The 20,051-nt window shown below is 34.1% G+C and overlaps 1 protein-coding gene across 1 annotated transcript in view; it reads right to left on the bottom strand.

The window, feature by feature from the left end:
• Positions 1–20,051, bottom strand: part of FSTL5 (follistatin like 5) — a 254,255-nt gene that overhangs the window by 113,869 nt on the left and 120,335 nt on the right. The window contains 2 exon segments of the mRNA XM_054066262.1: positions 7,264–7,384; positions 14,917–15,113. Coding sequence (XP_053922237.1) covers positions 7,264–7,384; positions 14,917–15,113 — 318 coding nt within the window.

The raw sequence follows: 20,051 nt of genomic DNA, 5'->3' as shown, positions 1-20,051 counted from the left end.
TATTAAACAGATTTTAAATTGTTGCAGTCAGCTGTGTGAAACATAAAATAAATGCACAGGAAATACCCGAGATGAAGTTTTGAATGTTTCACCCATGACTTAAATTCAGACTAATACTCTCTGGGTTTTGTAAATGACAAGGAATTCTCTATGCTGCTTCCTAAAGAAGTTAAATAATAAATATTATTTCCATTCTTTTTAAAGGAAACTTGTATTGAGATTTAATATAATTCTATTAATGAAAATATTTTAGAAATTATGCTTAAATTTATATTTATTGTCAGCTAACGGTGCTTATAACCACTTACTCTGAAAGTGGAAATTGGTGACCAATTTTAACTATGAAATCCAGATCAGCAGGTAAAGTGACGGGTGCAAAAGAAACAAGTAATACAATGGTTATCGAGACTTTCATACTAAATAATATTTTATGAACCTATTAATATTCATTATAGTCCCAGAAAAGTAATTGTGCCTTGAAGTGGAGATACTTAATGTTCTTGCTTATGGATTAGCTAGTGATTGTGTCCTTTAATGCATAGTCATTATTCCTTCAGCTAGTGATTGTCTCCTTTAATGCAGTCATTACTCCTTATGTTCTGATAGTATTCTCTCTCTCTCCCCTTGCTTGTTACAAAGAAAGAGTGCTTCCTTTAAAATTTTAAATAAAGGATACTGTGATTATAAATTATTATTTAAATTTACCTTGAAATATTCCTTACAGAATCTAGATGAAGGTGTTTGTAGATGTTGGAACATCAGTCAGAGCCTAATCTTACAGGTACACTGCTTCGTGAAGTTGAATATATTCTGAGAATTAGCAACATAACAGAATATTTAAACAATACCATAACTCACCACAGATAAATGATTCCTGAGAAAAAACTAATAGATGAGTTATTGGGGGACTTTGTTAAACATAAGCAGATATTAAGTACTCTGTGTTTATTTTTTCCATATTATTGTGTCATTCTCTATAGCATTGAAACATGCTCACTGAAAGGCATATTTCAGTAGGACTTCATTCTGTGGCATTTTGAGCCAATAATAAACATAATGCCAGTCAATTTCTACTAATCCTTTTGTCTGAAACAATGTAACTAAGGTGGCGTGCTGTGTTCCAATCTTCATCCTCTGCAATTCCCTATTTTACAGTGCCCTCTCTAGCAATCCACATCACTGAACTGAGCAAAAATGCTCAGGTAAATGTACCGATGGGATTAGAGGGCAAAAGCATTCAACATTCATAAACAAAATCTCCTAACTTCCTCATTATTTCCTGACAGCCAAAGACCTTGTGAAATATTTGTTTCATCTGTCCATGCAAACCTAATATTGCCTTAAATATTTACCTGATTCCCACAAACATACAGAAAAAAACTTTGGCACCTATCTTTGGCAAAAAGTCAAATTCTGAATTTACTGAACTGAAACTCGTTTATGCAGAACCACAATGTAATTGCGTTTTATTAGCACTCCATTCTAGATAGCTGGCCTCAGGAAATAACACCTTATTCACACTTAAATGTGATTAGTTCATTTTGACACTTTTAATCCAGTTCTTGTATTTCCCAAGTCAATGCAAACATTCTATGGAATACGAGAAACAGCAGCAGGGCTACATAAAATGATGAATATCACACTAAATCAGAGTTTCATGACAAGCATGTACCATATCTGATCTGGCAGTATCTTGATAAAATCTTTCATTTTGTGTTTATCCAGAAGGAAGGCAAAAATCAGGCAAAATTTTAAAATAATAAAAACCTTTAGCTGCATCATACTACTTAAGTATTATCAAATGTTTTGAATGTATGCTATAAAGAAGGTATATTATCTCCTACATCAACCCAGATCCAAACAGGCTAAATACATCAACAGCTTAGCATTAATCAATGGACTTCTACATCGTCAAATAGCAACATTATTTTTTTTTTTAGTCTTTTAACACAAAGATTTTATTTTTAATTTAAAAAAAAACCCACAATATTTCTAAAACAAAACAAAGCAAAACACAACCACCAAAAAGACCCCACCAAAGCCCACAAAAAAACCATGTAATCTTACTGAGGAAGCACCAAATAAACACATTTATCAGCATTTGGAAATCATTTGGCATCTAAATGAATTGACTTAGTAGTGAAGGACAAACTTCAGTCACAACTCTTCAATCCATGAAACAATATTTAATCACTTAAATATTTACTTCTTTGAAATGATCAGTTAAAAATTCTGCCCATCAACAGAAAAGGTTGTATTTTTTTCCAGCTGAGAATATCTAGATTTAAAAACCATGTAGTAGAGGAAGGAATTTGAAAGATAGATCAAGTTGAGCAGAAAAATATTACCAGTAAGTCTAATAGCTCCTACTCAGTACGATGTTAAATGGTATTTTCAGAGTTTAGTGCTGAAATATAATGCTCTCTGGAATAATCTAATAAAGACTAGCTGTTACTAAAAAGGGATTAGTGGTAACAGGAGACAGAATAATACCTCTTCCTCCCTCAGAAAATCTTTCCTCTGCTATTTGCATATAAACAGAACTAACAGAAGAAGGTACTATAAAAATAAAGCATATTTTGTTTTGGCTATCTAATTCTTTCCGATGATTTCTTGTACATCTAGAGGTAATTTTTATACTCAAGTCCTCAGTGTGTGGGCTCTCAATGGCCCCTTTGTTGACCGTAAGATAGTATCAAAAATAGTTTTAAACTAACAATAGAAAATTATTCTGAAAGATATTGCTATTCTTTTTCTTTGTTTTATGCAGGATGTCAAATGTTACATAGAGCATTTAATTCTATTATTTACAATAAGCTTGTTATTTTTATCCATTGTATTCAATCAGTTCTACTCATAGATGCCTAAATTAACATAATTCTTTCTACTGCAGTCGCAAAGGAAAGTGACTACACATCCACCCACATCTGCTGAGTGATCAAACAGAATATTTTATTACTATTTACTTCCTTATGGCATGCCTTCAGGCTTCGCAACTCACCATGAACGCCACCTGAAGAACCTGCTTTGAAATTTCATTTTAGATGGTATGTAAAGAAGGAAAACACATAAGATCGTTTATTTTAGAAAAGAGCACTAGAAGACAAACAAAAAAGAGGCAGCATTTACAACAGAGAATTGTCTTGATGCCATAGAAGACGTTAGACAAAGAAAGAAAATCCTTGTAAAATAAAGGAAGTGCATCGGTTGAGTTTTAGTTTACAGGCTGCCCAAGGCCCCATCCAAATTGGCCTTGAACACTTCCGAGGAGGGGGCATCCACAACTTCTCTGGGGAACTTGGTCCACTGCCTCAGCACCCACACAGCAAAAAATTTCTTCCCCACTGTCTAATCTAAATCTCCCCTCCTTCAACTGAAAACTACTACCCCTCATCCTATCACTGCACCCCCTGATAAAGAGCCCTTCTTCAGCTTTCCTTTAAGTACTAAAAGGTTGCTATAAGATCTCCCCAGGGCCTTCTCTTGTCTAGGTTAAACAATCTCAAGTCTTTCAGCCTGTCCTCATATGGGAGGTGCTCAGGCCCTTCGATCATCTTCATGGCCCTCCTGTGGACTCTCTCTAACAGATCTAACAGATGCCTTTCCTGTGCTGAGGACTCCAGAACTGAATGCAGTACTCCAGGTAAGGTCTCACCTTAACAGAGTAGAGGGATAGAATTACCTCCCTTGACCCGCTGGTCGCCCTTCTTTTGATGCAGCCCAGGATACAGTTGGTTTTCTGGGCTGCAAGCACTTATTGCCAGGTCATGTTAAGCTTCTCATCCAGCAACACACCCAAGTCTTTCTCCTCAGGGCTGCTCCTCAGTCCATTCTCCATTCAGTCTGTGCTTGGGATTGCCTCGATACATGTGCAGGACCTGGCTCCTGGCCTTGTTGAAACATGAGGTTTGCACAGGCCTATCTCTCAAGCCTGTCCAGGGTCCTCTTGATGGCTTCCCTTCCCTCCAGTGTGTTAACCACACCACACAACTTGGTGCCATCAGCAAACCTGCTAAAGATGCCCTCAATCTCACTGTCCATGTCTGCAAGAAAGACTGGTCCCAATACTGACCTCTGCACAACTCCATTAATCATTAGCCTCCACTTGGACATTGAGCTGTTGACCACAACTCTTTGAGTGTGACGATACAGCCAATTCCTTATCCACTGAGTGGTCCATCCACTAAATCTGTGTCTCTCCGATTAAGAGACAAGAATGTCATGCAAGACAGTGTTGAATGCTTTGCGCTAGTCTATGTAGGTGACATCAGTACTGTTCACTTATGCATCAATGCTGTAGCCACTTCGTAGAAGGCCACCAGTATAGTCAGTCACAATTTGCCCTTAGTGAAGCCATGTTGGCTGTCACCAAACACCTCATTATTTTCCATGTGCCTCAGCAGAGTTTCCAGGAGGATCTGCTCCATGATCTTCCCAGGCACAGTGGTGAGACTGATCGGCCTGTAGTTTCCTGGGTCTTCCTTCTCCACTTTTATATCAGCCTTCTCGATATCCTGGATAACCAGGTCTCCCGTTTCTTTCCAGAGAGGGCCCACATTGCCCCTAGTCTTCCTTTTGTCAATAACATACCTGCAGAAACTTTTCGTGTTTCCGCCTTTGATACACTATAAATACTACTAAAAATATTTTAAATAAATCATTCCTGTTTTTGTTTTAATTTGTTCTAGGTATTTGAAAGTGCCTAAGCTCATGAAAAATAAACTTTCTATACTGTACAAAATGATAACTTCAGAAGTTTGTCGTATAATTACAGTGCAAGATAGTTATAATATTGGAATGAAAAACTGGAATGGTTAAATACTTAAAGATAATCTTGGAAAAAAAATAGATTTATTTCTATTTGGAATAAATATTTTCAACATTCCTATTTCATTTTATTGAAGTAAATGAAAATGTTTAATTCCATTGTAGGTTGATGCTTAAATGAAGGGATACTTATGGGCTGAATGGTGTATGGGAAGGTGTGCAGAAGATATGATGTGAATGCTTGTGTATATTTCATCACATGGATATGGTTCTCTGTCTAAATTACTTGTTTGTAACCTAGTAAATCCAGACTTGCCATTAGTAGTAATAGATCACAGGCTTTGCCTCAAGCAAACAATACAGTTCTCTGGACCAGGGCTGTCATATCCACTTTGCCTAGATTTTACTTGGGTTTTGTGGAGAGCTGAAGGCAAAAGGTGGCTACCATTTAATTTGTTTTGGTTTTCATTAGCTTAATATACTTCTACATCATGATGTAATTTTTGTTAATGTTATTGACATAGGTCAGAATGACTGTATTCAGACTCTCTCAAGACCAAATACAAGAATATTTGTGGAGCACACAACAACGTACTTGTACCTTGGTTTACGTTTCATTTTTAAACAATGTAATGAATATGTAGGCAATTTGCTAAAAAGCCCTAAAAGGAAGAATGAATCTTGCTTTAGAAATCATCTTCCAGGATAACTTTATAGTTTTAAATAGGTTCTTCTTCACTATTGTGCTGCAACAAAGAATCCTAAATAATTCTTAACTTTATGTAATCTAATGTTTCCATTATTGTTCATTTTAAGGCAAAGCTCAACATAGCATATGGAAATTTTCTTCATTATTCAGAAGTTCATTAAAAAATATACAACAAAAAAACTGCTTACATCTGGAGTTTTACAACTATGCCAAATAGTTCCTCAGAGGCACATTAGTCTTATTTAGAAGAACGATGTCACACTTACATTAACACATGGTTTCAGTGATTGCAAACAGCATGCTAACACTTCAAATGTGTTTTTAACTTTTTTGGATTGTAGGATATAAATCCTACATGCTTCCATATATATCCATCTATGCATATAATCAAGATCTAAATGTACAACATCTATCTGTATAATAGTAGATAATGCATAGGTATGTTTCTAGAGATTCAATGTAATTCTGTAGATTTGGGTAAGTCAGACTTCTATCACAGATTTTAGTAAAAAAATTAATGTATCTCCTAGTGTTTTGCTGGTAAGGATGACTTAATTTATCTCACTGCCACAAAATCCTAACATGACCATGACCATCAGGAAACGTCAGGAAAGCCAGTCAGATAACATCAGGAAGAAAGATCAAGGGTTTTTTAGGAGTAGAAAGCTACTCATTCAGCTAAGCAGTACCACAAAATCAGACTTTTTTTAAATACTTTCAGGGAAATAAAAATAGAATTAAATAGGCAAAACTAGAAAACTTTCAGGCAGTCTTTCTTGATGACTAATTTCATATTTATTCTTATTGCAGCCTTTTTTCCCCCTAATATCCATTCATTACCTTTTAATTTTATACTATAGGTAGTTTTGGATTTTTTTTCACTTGACATCATAAAGTGGGTGAGAGGTGTCAGTTGTACAAAGATAAAATACAAGAAGACTAAAGTAACAGGTTGTAATGACTCAAAATGAAGGTACATTAATGGACTAATGCACAATCAAACTACAATTACAAACGTGATTTGCTATGCTCCCAGGTTTTTGAATATGGAGTAATAGTTATTGAAACCAAAGACGGATTTCAAGATTCAGTTTTAGATTTGAGGAAGTTGAAAATGAAAAACATCAGTTCTGATCTGGATATAACAAACCATATAATACATGTAAAATATACAGCATGTAATATACCAAAGGAAAGCTCTGAACATCTTTCTTCTGTCTGCTACTAACCATGTTGACCCACACCCCAGTGGGTACAGTAGAGTGTCTTATGTACTGTACACATTTGTACTAAGCCACCTGTGGCATAGAACAAATACCTAGCAAAACTACACCACAAATCTACATTTCTACAAGATCTGTGAAAACATAAGGCATCAAAATAGAAGTGGTAGATCTGTTGCTGGATTTGTCAGAAATGGTCTCATATGAACCCATAACTATAGGGTGTGGGCAAGTGTTCCAGCTTTTTTGATTTTATTCGTTATTTCTTGGCAACATTATTTCCCATCTGTGCATATCACAGACTTTACAATGCATGTTGGCATTAAGAAAGTTTATCTACAAATTCTCCATTACCAAAACCCCTCAGAAATCTGGAGACTAATAGATCACTTATTGATTTCTGCTAAGAAGTTCTCAACTATATCATGACTGTTAAATTGTACTCATTGCTTCAATACAGTACCAGGATTTATCAAGTTTTAAAAATAAAATAAAAAAACAATTGAAAAGCAAAGCAAAAGAGAGAAAACAAAACTGAAAGAATAGGCTAATCTTTGTACTTACGGAAAGCTCTATAGAATTCTTCCAGAGCTAGATGCTTGTCACTATTATAATCATCGTATTTCAGCAAATCAAACAGAGAGCAGTCAGAAAGATCCTTGCCAAGCTCATCTCGTTTTATTACCTGACAAGAAAATTATAACCATGAAATTACATTTGAGCTCTTAGAGTTCTCTGGTATAATTAATTGTTTCTAATAATCATTTAATAGATCATTTTAAGGTTGCTTTGGGGCATTGAACTGCAACTGTGTAAAGTCAGGGATTTCCAGTTACTTTATAATTATTTATTGCAGTTTTAAAAGTTAATACCTTTAGGACAGACTTACTGAGACTACACAAAAGTTTATAGAATATATAGAGACTATATAAAATGAAGATAGAAAAAAGCACTATAAAGACACTGTGAACATTAAAGCTAATTTTAATTTGCATGTATAGGAATCATGATTAAGACGCATTCAAATATACTTCAGATAGTAATTTCCCAAGGACACTTTACAGTGTCTTTTTTTCTCCTAATCACAAAAAAAAAAATTCATGAATTTCCAAAAATAACTAAAATAAACTATTACCGTACTAATTGTATTGACTTCTTACAGGCTTTTGACAAGCCTATTATCTTCCCAAAGACCTGTTACAGAAGTAGCTGACCTGAAAAGATTCCCATTTCTCAGCGAGGGCACATATACTTTGTAAATTAATCATAATTAACAGCTATTAGATTTTTAACTCCAATGAACTTCTCCCAAAGAAATGTTCTTTAATTTGTGCACCATTTTGGTTTAAAGTCTACATCTACCTACATTCCATGCAAGAAACTTTTAAGATGCCGATAACCACAAATATTCAGAATTCTCATTTCATGATGTATGTATTAAAAAAAATACATACATGATGTATGTATTAAATTAAAAACAATTGAAAGAACCAAACCTAATGTAACTCCTTGTTGTAATGTTGCACACTTTAAAGTTTTTACTAAGCACAGAAAAAAATATAAATACTGTTAATTCCTTTGCAAAATAATTACTTCTCCTATCCTATACCTGTCTCCCAAAATAACTGCAAAATCATTACATTTGTATTATATGGTAGCTTTTGAAAAACAGGTGACGCAGAAGCATTTGTGTTTCAGTTGCTCTGCAAAGGAATTGGCAGCCATAGAAAGAAATGCATTAAGTTATTATTCATGTAAATAGAAAATCTCTAAACAAATAACAGAGAATAAAAGTAGCATTAGAGCAAAGAGAAAGCACACCAACATTTTATCCTTCTAGAATTAATCTTCTACATACTAATATAAAAGCATTAAAGAAGATAATAACCTTGTTAGTACATTAGAAAGCACAAAAACCATTCACAGAGATAAGAAAAATCATCGCAAACCCAGCTTCAGCTATTATTAATTAAAGAAACGTACTACGCTACGTGAATATTAGTGCTAGCTACTTTTAAAGCTTGTTTATTAAGTTCATATTAAACTGAGTTAAACGAAATGAAATCGTGTAGATCTTACACCTGGTACACAAAGAAAAAAAATGTAGCCTGGGAAAAATTAATAATGCTAGGCCCTCTGCAGTTATACAAGTAGTACTAAAGAAATAATGGTGTGCATTGAAAACTTTATAAGAAATCTGAGATCTCAAGGCCATGAAATGTATTTAAAATCACAGCTGGTTCATGAAAAAGAATATTTGGGGTGGGAAGCATTGTTCCTTGACTTGTGTTTCATAAAAGGTTGTGTGAAATAGTTTAAAACAGTTATTCCCACTAGTTTCAATCGTGCAAACAAGAATTAAACTTCACAACTAAAGTGATGAAATAAAAGCTTTTGTTATAGCCTACCAAGACCTGCCACTATAGTATCATATTCTTAATTGCATATTAGTGTTTGCAGCTCCACTTCTTCAAGTTCAAATCTGTCTTATTGATGATTTTAATTTATATTCGGACAATTTTATTTAAAATAAAAATTATAATAATTTGAAAAGATTAACCGGAATGATTGTGATATTTCCAAGAATAATACTATGGACAGGTATGATTTTTTCCCTGGCAATTATTTCATTTTCATCTTCAGTAAACCCGTGACTTTGATTACAGATATTAAATTCAATGTTTTTTTAAATACAGACATCTTTATGCTGGTAACATACTTCAGTGATTTTTTTTTGAAAATTCACTGAATTTTTAATAAATAGACAAACTCTCCAAAAATGTCCATGAGGACAGATTTAACAAGGTACAGACGTTATTTCCTATCATGATTAAATTTAATTTTATATGAAGTCCGTCTAAAAGAGCTGTTCAAATTTGTACCCAATAGGAATTTCCTTGTGCTGGATCTAGCCATATCCCAACTCTGTGTGTGATTGGTGGATAAATTAAACTCTTTGAAAGTAAAATTAATCTTTGTGGAGAGTTTGGCTGGTTGGGTTTTTTTTAATATTATATCACAAGAGGTACAACTCAGAACAGGTATTAGGGTGTGAAGATTTGGATTTTGAAAAAGATTACCTTATTCTGTAGCAGCCTGCAGTTAAATCAGACCAACTGTGATATGAAATTACAACATATATGAAATCCTAGCAAAGCAAAGCTGACTACTTACCAAGTCATTACCCAACAGAGAAGTTGCTTAGCCACTTACGTTAGCATCAAGTGTTTTTAAATCGTTGGGATCAAACTGCCTGTTCATAAGAGTTCCCAACTCACTGGCCGGGGAGACCTTTTCCTGATTGACATGACCTTTTAACAGATCCTGATATATCAGTGAAATTCCATATGGTTAGGTATATAATGACACTTCACAAATATTCAAACAGGGCATGAAAAAGTGTCAGTATCAGTCCAAGAAATAAAGACTGAGAATAGCTTTTGTGCTTCTAAATGCTGTCATATCATGATATTTTAATACCATCTTTTAGGAAATACAGCCTGTCAGGCAACCCCATTTTTCATTTTCTTTTACTTATGTAAGAGATATAATTCACAAAGGCAGCTTGCTAAAAATAATAGCTTCTTGCAGGTATTTTTAATTTCACACACTACATCATTACAAGAGAAAAAAATAACACTACGCAGTATCATTAAGGCATAAACTGCACAAATAATAATGTCAGTAACTGCAAAATCAGAAAAAATTGGTGTCAGTAAAGAATTATTGATGCCTGAAACAATCCAGTGGGATTATGAAAGTCTGAGGCCCCATCCCAATCCTTTTTGATAATTTAGAAATAAACATAAAAAGAAAATTTGCAAGTGGTATATAGTGTGGAGGTGAATAATAATGAGAAGGACAGGGCAGCATATGGAATGAAATGGATCACATGGTTGGATGTTTTCAGGAGAAGGATCTGTGTTTTCATAGAGCCAAATGTAAGGTCATTCATATAAAAACAAGAATATTAATGAAGATAAACTGAACCTGGAAAATATTTTATCTGAAAAAGAGACAGGATTTACTGTAGATAAGGAAGTCTCATAAATTCCAGGATCATTCTGTAGCATAAGCAAGCAGCATGATCTTTGGAAATGTAACAAGGTAACTGGAGATAGAAAGACAATTTCGGGACCAATATTGGAACAGAACATTCAGTTTTGACCTGCACATATGAAAATTTAATGTTGAGAAACTAGAAAGGAACTTTTCAAGTTAGGGAAGAGCCATAAAAGTAACTGAAAGCCTGATGAAGACACTTTATCAATATCAATATCAATCTTCACAGGTTTTGAGGGTTTGGGGTTTTTTTTGCCTCTTAAATTCACCTTGATATTTTCAAATCAAGGCTGCAGACTTCCCTGTGGACCTGTTTTTCCCCAGCCAAAAGCAAGACATTAAAGTTTTAATTAAAAGTGAGGGACAAAGAAAATAAAATTCTACATCTATGATACACAGGTTAGATTACACAATTTAACTTGTGTATCATAGGTGATCTCAGAGCATGACTTAAGTTTTAAATTCTATTAATCTCTGTCTATGGAGGAGAGAAGAGTAAAATTCAAGAAAACTGATCCTTGAGCCAATTTTTTAAACCCAGCCTGCCTACTCCTTGGTTAAAATAAACACACAGTAATTGGACCTAGGGAGTCAGGACAGAAGGAGGAAAAATTTCTAGCGAGTCACATGCAAGAAACAAAATCCTTACTACAAAGGTTAAAAGCTTCATTAAGGTGATCTGCACAAATTTTTACTGTGTCATAAAAGTCACCCCGTGATTATCTGTCAGACTTCTGAGATAAAAATTCATACCAGAGAATGTTCACAAATTCTTATGCTCACAAATTTTACCTTACTATTCCATATAGACTGTGAAATATTTACTTTCCATGCCGTGAACAGGTAGAAGGCAGGACATACCACAAAACTGTTGCTCAGCATATGGCTTATTGTGAAACTCCATAAATACTGAAAATTTAGGAACTTATGTAATTTTTCAAATTAAATATGGCTTTTTTAACTATTAACCTTATTCTTGAGAATTGAATGTCCTTTGAAACACGGAGGAGGGATTTGTATTATTTGGAAAATACTGTATATTTTAAAGATATAACACACAATTATTTTCCTTGAAACAGCATACTGCTAGTGAAGTGCAAAACCTCTCAGGAACTGAGTACTGCTTGGAATTTTAGGAGACTGGGAAAGGTAATCTGATTAAACATGACAAACTGTATGTCAGAACAGATTGTTTCATTAATTTCAATTTGATTTCTGACAGCCACAATGAAAACTCTGCAGATGTTACGAAACTAGATCAGAAATAACACATTTCCTCAATTAGTCCATCTTACCAAAACTTTTGTTAGTCAGTGGTTTTTTGCTTCTCTGTAATTGATAGCCTCTATGCACTTCCCCAAAGAAAATGCCACAGAAACACAACTACAAACATTAACTTTCTTTACAGTGAATATGGTGGTTCAGTTAATGTGAAGTTCATTTTTCCTAAAGGCAAGTGTATCACCACAACAGTATCACTCAGTGTTTGAACTAAATACAGCAATTGTGCTCCAAATTAATTTTGACTGCACGAAGGGGATCAATTACATTGTTCCACCATCTTCCACAGCAGTATAACTTTGTGAAAATTAAAATAATAGATTACCTATGAAATTAAATTAATAATAAAGTTTGGTAAATTGTTCCTTACTCTAACTTACCTTAACCCATTTAAATTTGTATTCTTCTTACAGTTCACCAGCATGTTCTGTAGGGTGGAAACACCATCCTTTATTTGGTGACTATAGTAGAGCACTACCTCCAGGGATTTGAGCTAGAGTGAGTAAATATATAGGACTTCCGCATCATGGAATGGGTCATGACACAGAGGTCCCTAAGCAGAGATCTGAATTAATAAAACAACATGGAGTGGCATGGTACTGTTTTAATGTAAAGGCGTGGACTCAATTTCAATTAAGGTTATTACTTCAATACTGTCCCATACTAACTGAGGTACTCTGCTCAGATATGAGGTTTCTCTCTGCAAAGTACTCCAGTAAGAGTCACACTTCACTGCCTTTCCACTTTCACACTTAGCTGGGGAAAGACCTAATGGGGCTCAAAAGATGCAAATCTGTCCTTAGATGTCCACAAGCATAATGCTGAAGTTTTCTACATTGACTCCACCGTGTAGGATCAGAATAAGTATCAGGACCATAGATGGCATGGGTAAAATTCTGCACATGAGAATTTGACCCAGGACTGCCAGCACCTTGAGCCTGTGGCTTTGGAGATAACCAAAAGAAAACAATGTAGACATGAGTGCAAACAAGATCCTGCACCATTATATTCTGTGTCTACTTTTAGTTAGCACTAGTCCATGGACCTACTCAGGACATGAAGCCAAGCCCGGCTTCAAAGGGCACTGTTTCATAGGAGAGAATTTAAGATTCATTGAGCCAGTGAGAAGTAACTGAAGAAGCATAACTGCTTGCTCTGACCTTAGTGTCATTGGCAAGAAAAATGGATATCCTAGCTAACACCAGCTTCACAAACTGTTTCTTCTATACTTTGCATTAGCCAATCACAAGAATGTGCCCACACAATCTGGTGTCTAAGGTACTCTTGTTTAAAAACACTTCTTCCCAGACTTTACGCACGGACTTTGTTCCTAGCCAGAGACTGAGAAATTCATAGCTGCAAGATCATCTAGCAGTTAGGTTTTGCAATGCTTACGCACCTCTGAGGATTCCAAATGCTCCATTTGGATTGAAGAAAAGGCTTCAAGCTGTCAATGCAGGTATATGAAATCATCACGTTTTAAATATATACACAAGGGTATTAGTCTAATACCTAGATATATGGTAGAATAAATCTTATTTTAAAAGCTATTCATAGCCATTGCAGTAGTTAAATACCTAAATTCTAATTCAGGAGAGTAACTGAATTACCTATTATGCAAGAAAATAATGGAAAGCGCTTCTGCTTGATAAAAGCAAAAGCAGCAAACACAGATGATGATGTTATGATTTAGTAATATGATCACAGTGTTTGTAGGAAATCTCTTACTATCAGCCACTAAACAGTCCTCTTTTCTTTTACCAAAATTTTAAAGTTTCATGTAGGATTCCTATTTTTGTTTTGAATCTAAAATTGAATATAGTGCATGTTCAGCTTTTTTTAGATTAGTAATAGTAAAAATATGTAATACAACCTAAATAATCCCTAATTAACAGGCAGAAAATAAATAGAACTTCAGCTTAATAGGCAAAATATGCTCCTACCTATGCTACATGTAGGAAACACTAATGTTGAAATAAGCTTATTATCCCTTCTCTCAGTTCCAAGTCCTCCACAAAACACATAGTAATACCAATGACAAGATGCAAAATCAAAAGTCATAAAGGTAAAAATTAAAAAAACTAGGGCTCCAAGAAGTATTTTGATCAGAGTTTGAGAAACCAATGTTCACAGAAAGATGCAACTTACGTTAGCAGAAGCTGTGCAAGCAAGTGCCATGAAATATCATCTGGCATAAAGTGCAACAGCATTATCATTAAGATAGAAATAAACACAAAAGTAGTTAATTTTATTTTTTTCTTCCAGATGTCAGTGGCACAAGATACAGAACACAGTTTAGGAATCTTAATTTCAGAATAAAAAGATGGAGGCATAAATCAGGCCAAGTTGTTGTATGAAAAAGGACGCGCATCTGTTCTCAATTCACAAACAAGCAACAGTTTGTTAGCAAATATAATAACTGACAGTGACTGAAGAAAAAAGAACTTTCTGTGAAAAAAGAACTTAAAGGAATAAACAGCAGGAGGAAACTAATTAGAAATGTTACCTTAAAACAATCAGTGCTGCATTAAACTAACCAATTAAAGGTGTAATTCCTTCAGATTACATTTTTTTAAGATAACATGTATAGTATCCAAGCTGTTTGCAGATATAGCTCTACTCATCTACAGAGAATATTCTTCTAAGGCAAAGTGTATTCCTGAGATTTAAGCACAAATACCTACATATAGCCATAAAGACAGTAGCACAATGTCCTACTTAAAATTTGTTTCTTTTTTTGTATATTTTACATTAGAATGCTTGAATAGATGTTTTACGCGAAGATGCTATATATACATACATACAGACTGACAAAGTCCTGACAAAGACAACTGAATAGCTACTGTGCTAATGGAAACAAAATCTAAATTTTACCTGAGATAATTCATTAGTGTCCACAAGTCCATTGCTGTCTGAATCAAAATAATTAAACATTTGATCTACCAGAAGTTTCTTTAAAGCCATTTTCTCATCAACGATTTTATCTTTCGATTGTGCAATGTATTTCCGATTCTGTAGATCCAGTAAGGTATTTTTCACTTTGGTGTATTCAGTAGGTTTGCATTTATCCCCTGAAAAGAAAATGTACACACAAGATTATTTTGAATTTGATTACTTATTAAGAGTTTAAAAGTAATTTTTTTAAAAATTGGTAAAACACAGAGTATTAACTTTTTATGATAATATCAACAAGGTTGCTTTATGAGGTAAAGAATTTGTTCTGTAGCAGTTTGATCCATACTATGTCCTCGCCCGGTCTTCAGATTAAGGCCAAAAAATTATTGAACTTCTAGATACTTTCTGTAGACAAACTTTTCTGTGTATGGAAACAAAGGAAAGTTTTAACAATTTCCAAGTCAGTACTTTTTTTTTCCATGTAGCTCATTCTAGAAAGGTGCATCTGAAAATTTTCTTAAAAGTCACCTTTGGTAAAGCATTTCATATATGAACTTTCATAAAGTGAATACCGCAATGTAACATATGCAGTAAAACCTGCAAATATCATAGAAAATGATATGTTATAAAGAATATATTTCATAATATTATTGGACTTCAGAAAGTAGGAATTACATTTGAGTGCTTGTAAGTTAGTTCTATCTTTTCATTTACTGGATGTACCCAATTTATTTGAAAAAGACAAGCTGGGATTGCTAGAAGAAGAGAAAGGATAACTTTGACAAGATCTAGTTTGTTCTTTTCATTGTCAAGTCTTCTACAAAGTAGACATTTCTACAGCAAATATCCTAAGTATAGTGATTACAGTGTCTATTCTAAAGTAAAACACAAAATAATATATGCCTGGAATTTTCTTGTATCAGTTGTTGTATATTTTAGACTGAATAGAGAAATAGTTTATGTTTTTATTAACATATTGTCAACATTTCAAAAGTATTTTGTGGAGGTATGTAGATGTGGAACAGCAGAATACCATGCATTTGTTGCAAACATATATTTACGGTTAGCTACTACTTAGTTAACTTCAAGTAGTGAACTCAAGGCTAGAGCAAGATACGTTTAGCAAAGAAAGCTAAGTTCTATTCCTTTTAGATGCTATGATGAACATACAAGTATTAATGAGGAATAACTACGTACCTCACAGAAACTGCTTACGCAGTTGTCTTGTTTTGCAAGTGGATCCATTTAAGAAATGTCTGATTTACATGTCTGAAACTGGATTTTACTAGTTTGGTGTATTTAATGGTATTCACATTATTAAGGTGACTGTACCACTATGTATGTCCCGATCACTATTTCATAAGTTAGAGAGAGAAAAAAGTTCCTAAATACTTCTTGCTATTCTAGCAAGACTCAGATCTAGAAGAGATGGACTCCTGTGACAGAAGTTAAATTATGGAAGTAGAGAAAATATATTTAGGAATCAAAACCACTCCAGCAACTTTTTTATTCTTCTAAAAGCCACTGCCTGTTAAGTAGCCATCTGAAAATCCCAACTGAAGTAACAGAAATAAAGAAAACCAAGTGCTGTTTAAATAATAGACTAAGCTACACACAGTATTTGCATATTTGTCCTTACCTGGCAGAGGCATGGAGATTGAGGATGCACAATTTATAAGAGTTGAGTTTTACTTGATTGTTTTTCAGGGGTCTAATGCAGAAATACTCAGTAGGGAAACTGAGTTTATTCCTTATTCATTCTGGAGCTACAGCGAGCAAACCTTCTCATCTGAATGGATGCAGGCTCCAGGTGGTGGGGAGGGAAGACAGCACTTAGCTTTAACATACTTTAATTCATTTGGGTGAACTCCAAAAGACTGGGCCAGGAAAGCAACTATCATCTTTGCCTCCCCTAAATAACTTTTCTGGCTGTGGTATCCTCAGAGAGAGATAGTCTAGATTTACTGTGGTGCAGATGAAGTCTAACACCATTTTACCTATACTCTTGGTGGGGGGAAGGAGAAGACAAGTCCTATTTCTTAGATACTAAGTCCTATTTCTTAGATACTATATTGCTCAGACCCAGTTAGAATATCCAGATTTTATCTCCTGTAAATTGTTTGTGGTCCAACGGCTCTCATTCTCCAATTCTAAAACTGCAGAGAGATAATTCTACCTTAGATATACGCAACATAAGTACAGCAGTTTACTTCTTAATAATATCTGTTGAATTCCAGATCTGTCACAGTACCTTTGATGAGTTGCTGCATGTATGAATCAGAAAAAGAAACGGAAAATGAACAAAAAAGTCACTTTGACAATTTTTTTTCCTTGAGGCACAGGACAATGCCTCTCACTCTAATGACCAATCAATAACTGAATGCAGGTTCTCACTTCTACAAAGACAATAATGACGCTAATTTTCATCCAAATATACGGGATTATTTATTTATTAAATATGGACAATTTTTGTATGGACTGCACAAAGATTTCCACATGAGAAATTACACAGTAGTGTAAATTTAGAGGAAAGAAAAAAAAAATTATTGCACGATTATGAAAACCACTCATAATTACTTGCTTTTCTTACCCTTAAACTCAAAACAATTTGTGGAAAAAAGTTTTAAAGGAAGTTCAATCACAATCCACTAAAGACATTTTAATGCACTTCGGACAATTGCTTTATATCTAAAGCTTAAGGAATGATGAACTAATGTATTCTCTCACAAAATCTATTGTACCTATTGTGAGAGAAGAAAGAATACAGACAATATATGTTCTACAGCACTTCTGTTTTGTACATTTACTATTGCATAGCATAAACTTCTGAAACTAGCATAACAGTCACACAAGAGCACTTCTATTTTACATGTTTATAATTTTTTTTTATATTTTTCCAGATGGGAGAAGCTTTTGCATCATTCTTTTTAATATACAGCATAAGTACTGTCTGATATAAAGTTATCTGAAAGATTGCTGTTGACACAAGTTTGACTACGTTTGTAGAAAACACTCATTCATAAATTAAGAATAGAAGAAAAACTTTCGGTCAGTATATTCTCTGCTTAGTAAAGGTACCACAACATCAATGTCAATAAAATGTCTTAAATTCCTTTGCATTACTGTATATGTTTTATATTACCTCATCAACAAAACAATATCCTGAGAATATGCTGCTAAACTCTGTTATAATTGTTATAACCATGTGCAGCATACTCTGATAACTTTTCTGTTTTAGTTTTCCCATGCCTGTGATGTCATTTGGAAACATTTTTAACCCAAAAAGTAGCTCAATCTTAGAAATGTGTTACATTAATTACTAACATAAAATATTAACATCTCTTTAATATAAATGATAATAAAATTAAGGGAAGATGACTTTATTTACCTGAAAAGTAGCATTTCTAATAGATGTTGAAATATTAATCAGTGGCAGTCTGTTGAAAACCAGCTATGAGTAAAGTGAATAGAGTTCACAAAACAATTTCATGTCTCTATAACACATCTTCAGCAGACGATTATTTTATATGCAACAATGGTGTTAAAGCCTATCCTGATTATGGGGTTGTTTGTACCATGTGTGTAAGATAATAGCTGTAATTTGCTCACTCTACAGATTAACCTGACTGAATTACAGTCCCATTAATGATAGTCTACTGGCTTCTACTGTGTGTGTTTTATGTTTGCCAGAGCCCAGAGTGATTCTTTTAGTGCTTCACTAACTTGTTTGAAAGCTAGTCCTTATGATGAAAATACCGCTAACGCTTTTCAGAAAAATCTCTGTTGGCCATTACTTATGGTTTTAAAACAGATTTTTATTTTTCACTTATCTAAATATGTTAGTCTGACCCATATAAAAACCAGCTTTATCAACAGTAGCTTAATACTCCCTGCAACCACACTGTGCCATAGTTCTCTGTAATATGGAAGTAGTATTACTTTACTCATTTATTTGAAAAGGATGTCAAGGTCACTGCACATGAGCACATGCTTTGCATGAAAGGCAGATGAGAGTAATACTCAGGCATTTAAGCACATTGGCAGCACTCTAGACTATCATAACACAACCTTACAAAAAAAACATTACAAACAAATCCCTCGGTTTCTGTTGTCCTAGAGTCTGGGGTTATTTTTGGTATTGATCATGACAGAATATAATAAGTAATACAAAAATAACCTTAATTATTTTATCTGTGTAAAACTTATCAATTTCATAAATCTTGGGAGGAGAATAGACATTAAGGATTCTGGGTAGACATAGGGTGCATGTTGCACATGACGAATGGTTAGTTACCTTTCCTGTTCCTCAGTCTTATCAGACTGATTGAGAATATCAAACTTTTGCAATAAAAATTCGGTGATGTGCTTAGCTATCATAGATAAAAATAAGCATACAAGTTAAAGTAGCTGTCACCTGCATACTCTAGTTAAATTGTCTAAGAAACTGATGAGAAGAAAGTGACTTTTAATTCTGTTTTTATTACAGAAAATAGTAAAAAAAAAAAAAAGAGATAATAGAAAGAAAGGTATTGTCTGCTTCTTAAAATACATATACTTACATAAGTGCAAGGAACTTGAAAGCCTGAATTCTGTCCAGCAATTCTACCCCAAAGCCTACAGCTAACTTTTTTCCTAATACTTCTTTAGACTGAATTATGTTTAGTAAAGTAATATTGTAATGGAATTATTATATTTTGATCTACCTTGCCACCTTTTCAGTCTTACTATGCATTGTAACAGATTTTAGGCTGGTGAAAGATGAACCTTTAGTTCATGATCTGAGCTAATTACAGCTGCGGTAAACCAAGTTTACAGAGCTATACCACATCAAAACATTTTCATGTTATGCAAAATTCAAAGTAGTCTTTACACCAAAGACTCCATAGGCCGGAACATAAGGACAAACACAACTGATGGATTCAAGTGGGAGATAAGGGGATCATAAAGAAACAATAAGACACTGCTAGCCAACACAATAAACAGATCCATTAACAAATCACCCTGTTATTTCTTATCAAAGTCATGACTTCCTTTTACTGTAATATTCAAGGAAATGTGAAGCAAATGTTTAAATGACAAAAATGAGTCTGTTCATAGGAGACCTACCCCCAGCT

Source organism: Cuculus canorus, chromosome 4 (assembly GCF_017976375.1).
Source record: "Cuculus canorus isolate bCucCan1 chromosome 4, bCucCan1.pri, whole genome shotgun sequence".
In the NCBI taxonomy this organism is placed as follows: Eukaryota; Metazoa; Chordata; class Aves; order Cuculiformes; family Cuculidae; genus Cuculus; species Cuculus canorus.
Note: the sequence above shows the minus strand (reverse complement) of the source record. Positions and strands in the feature narration are given on the sequence as shown.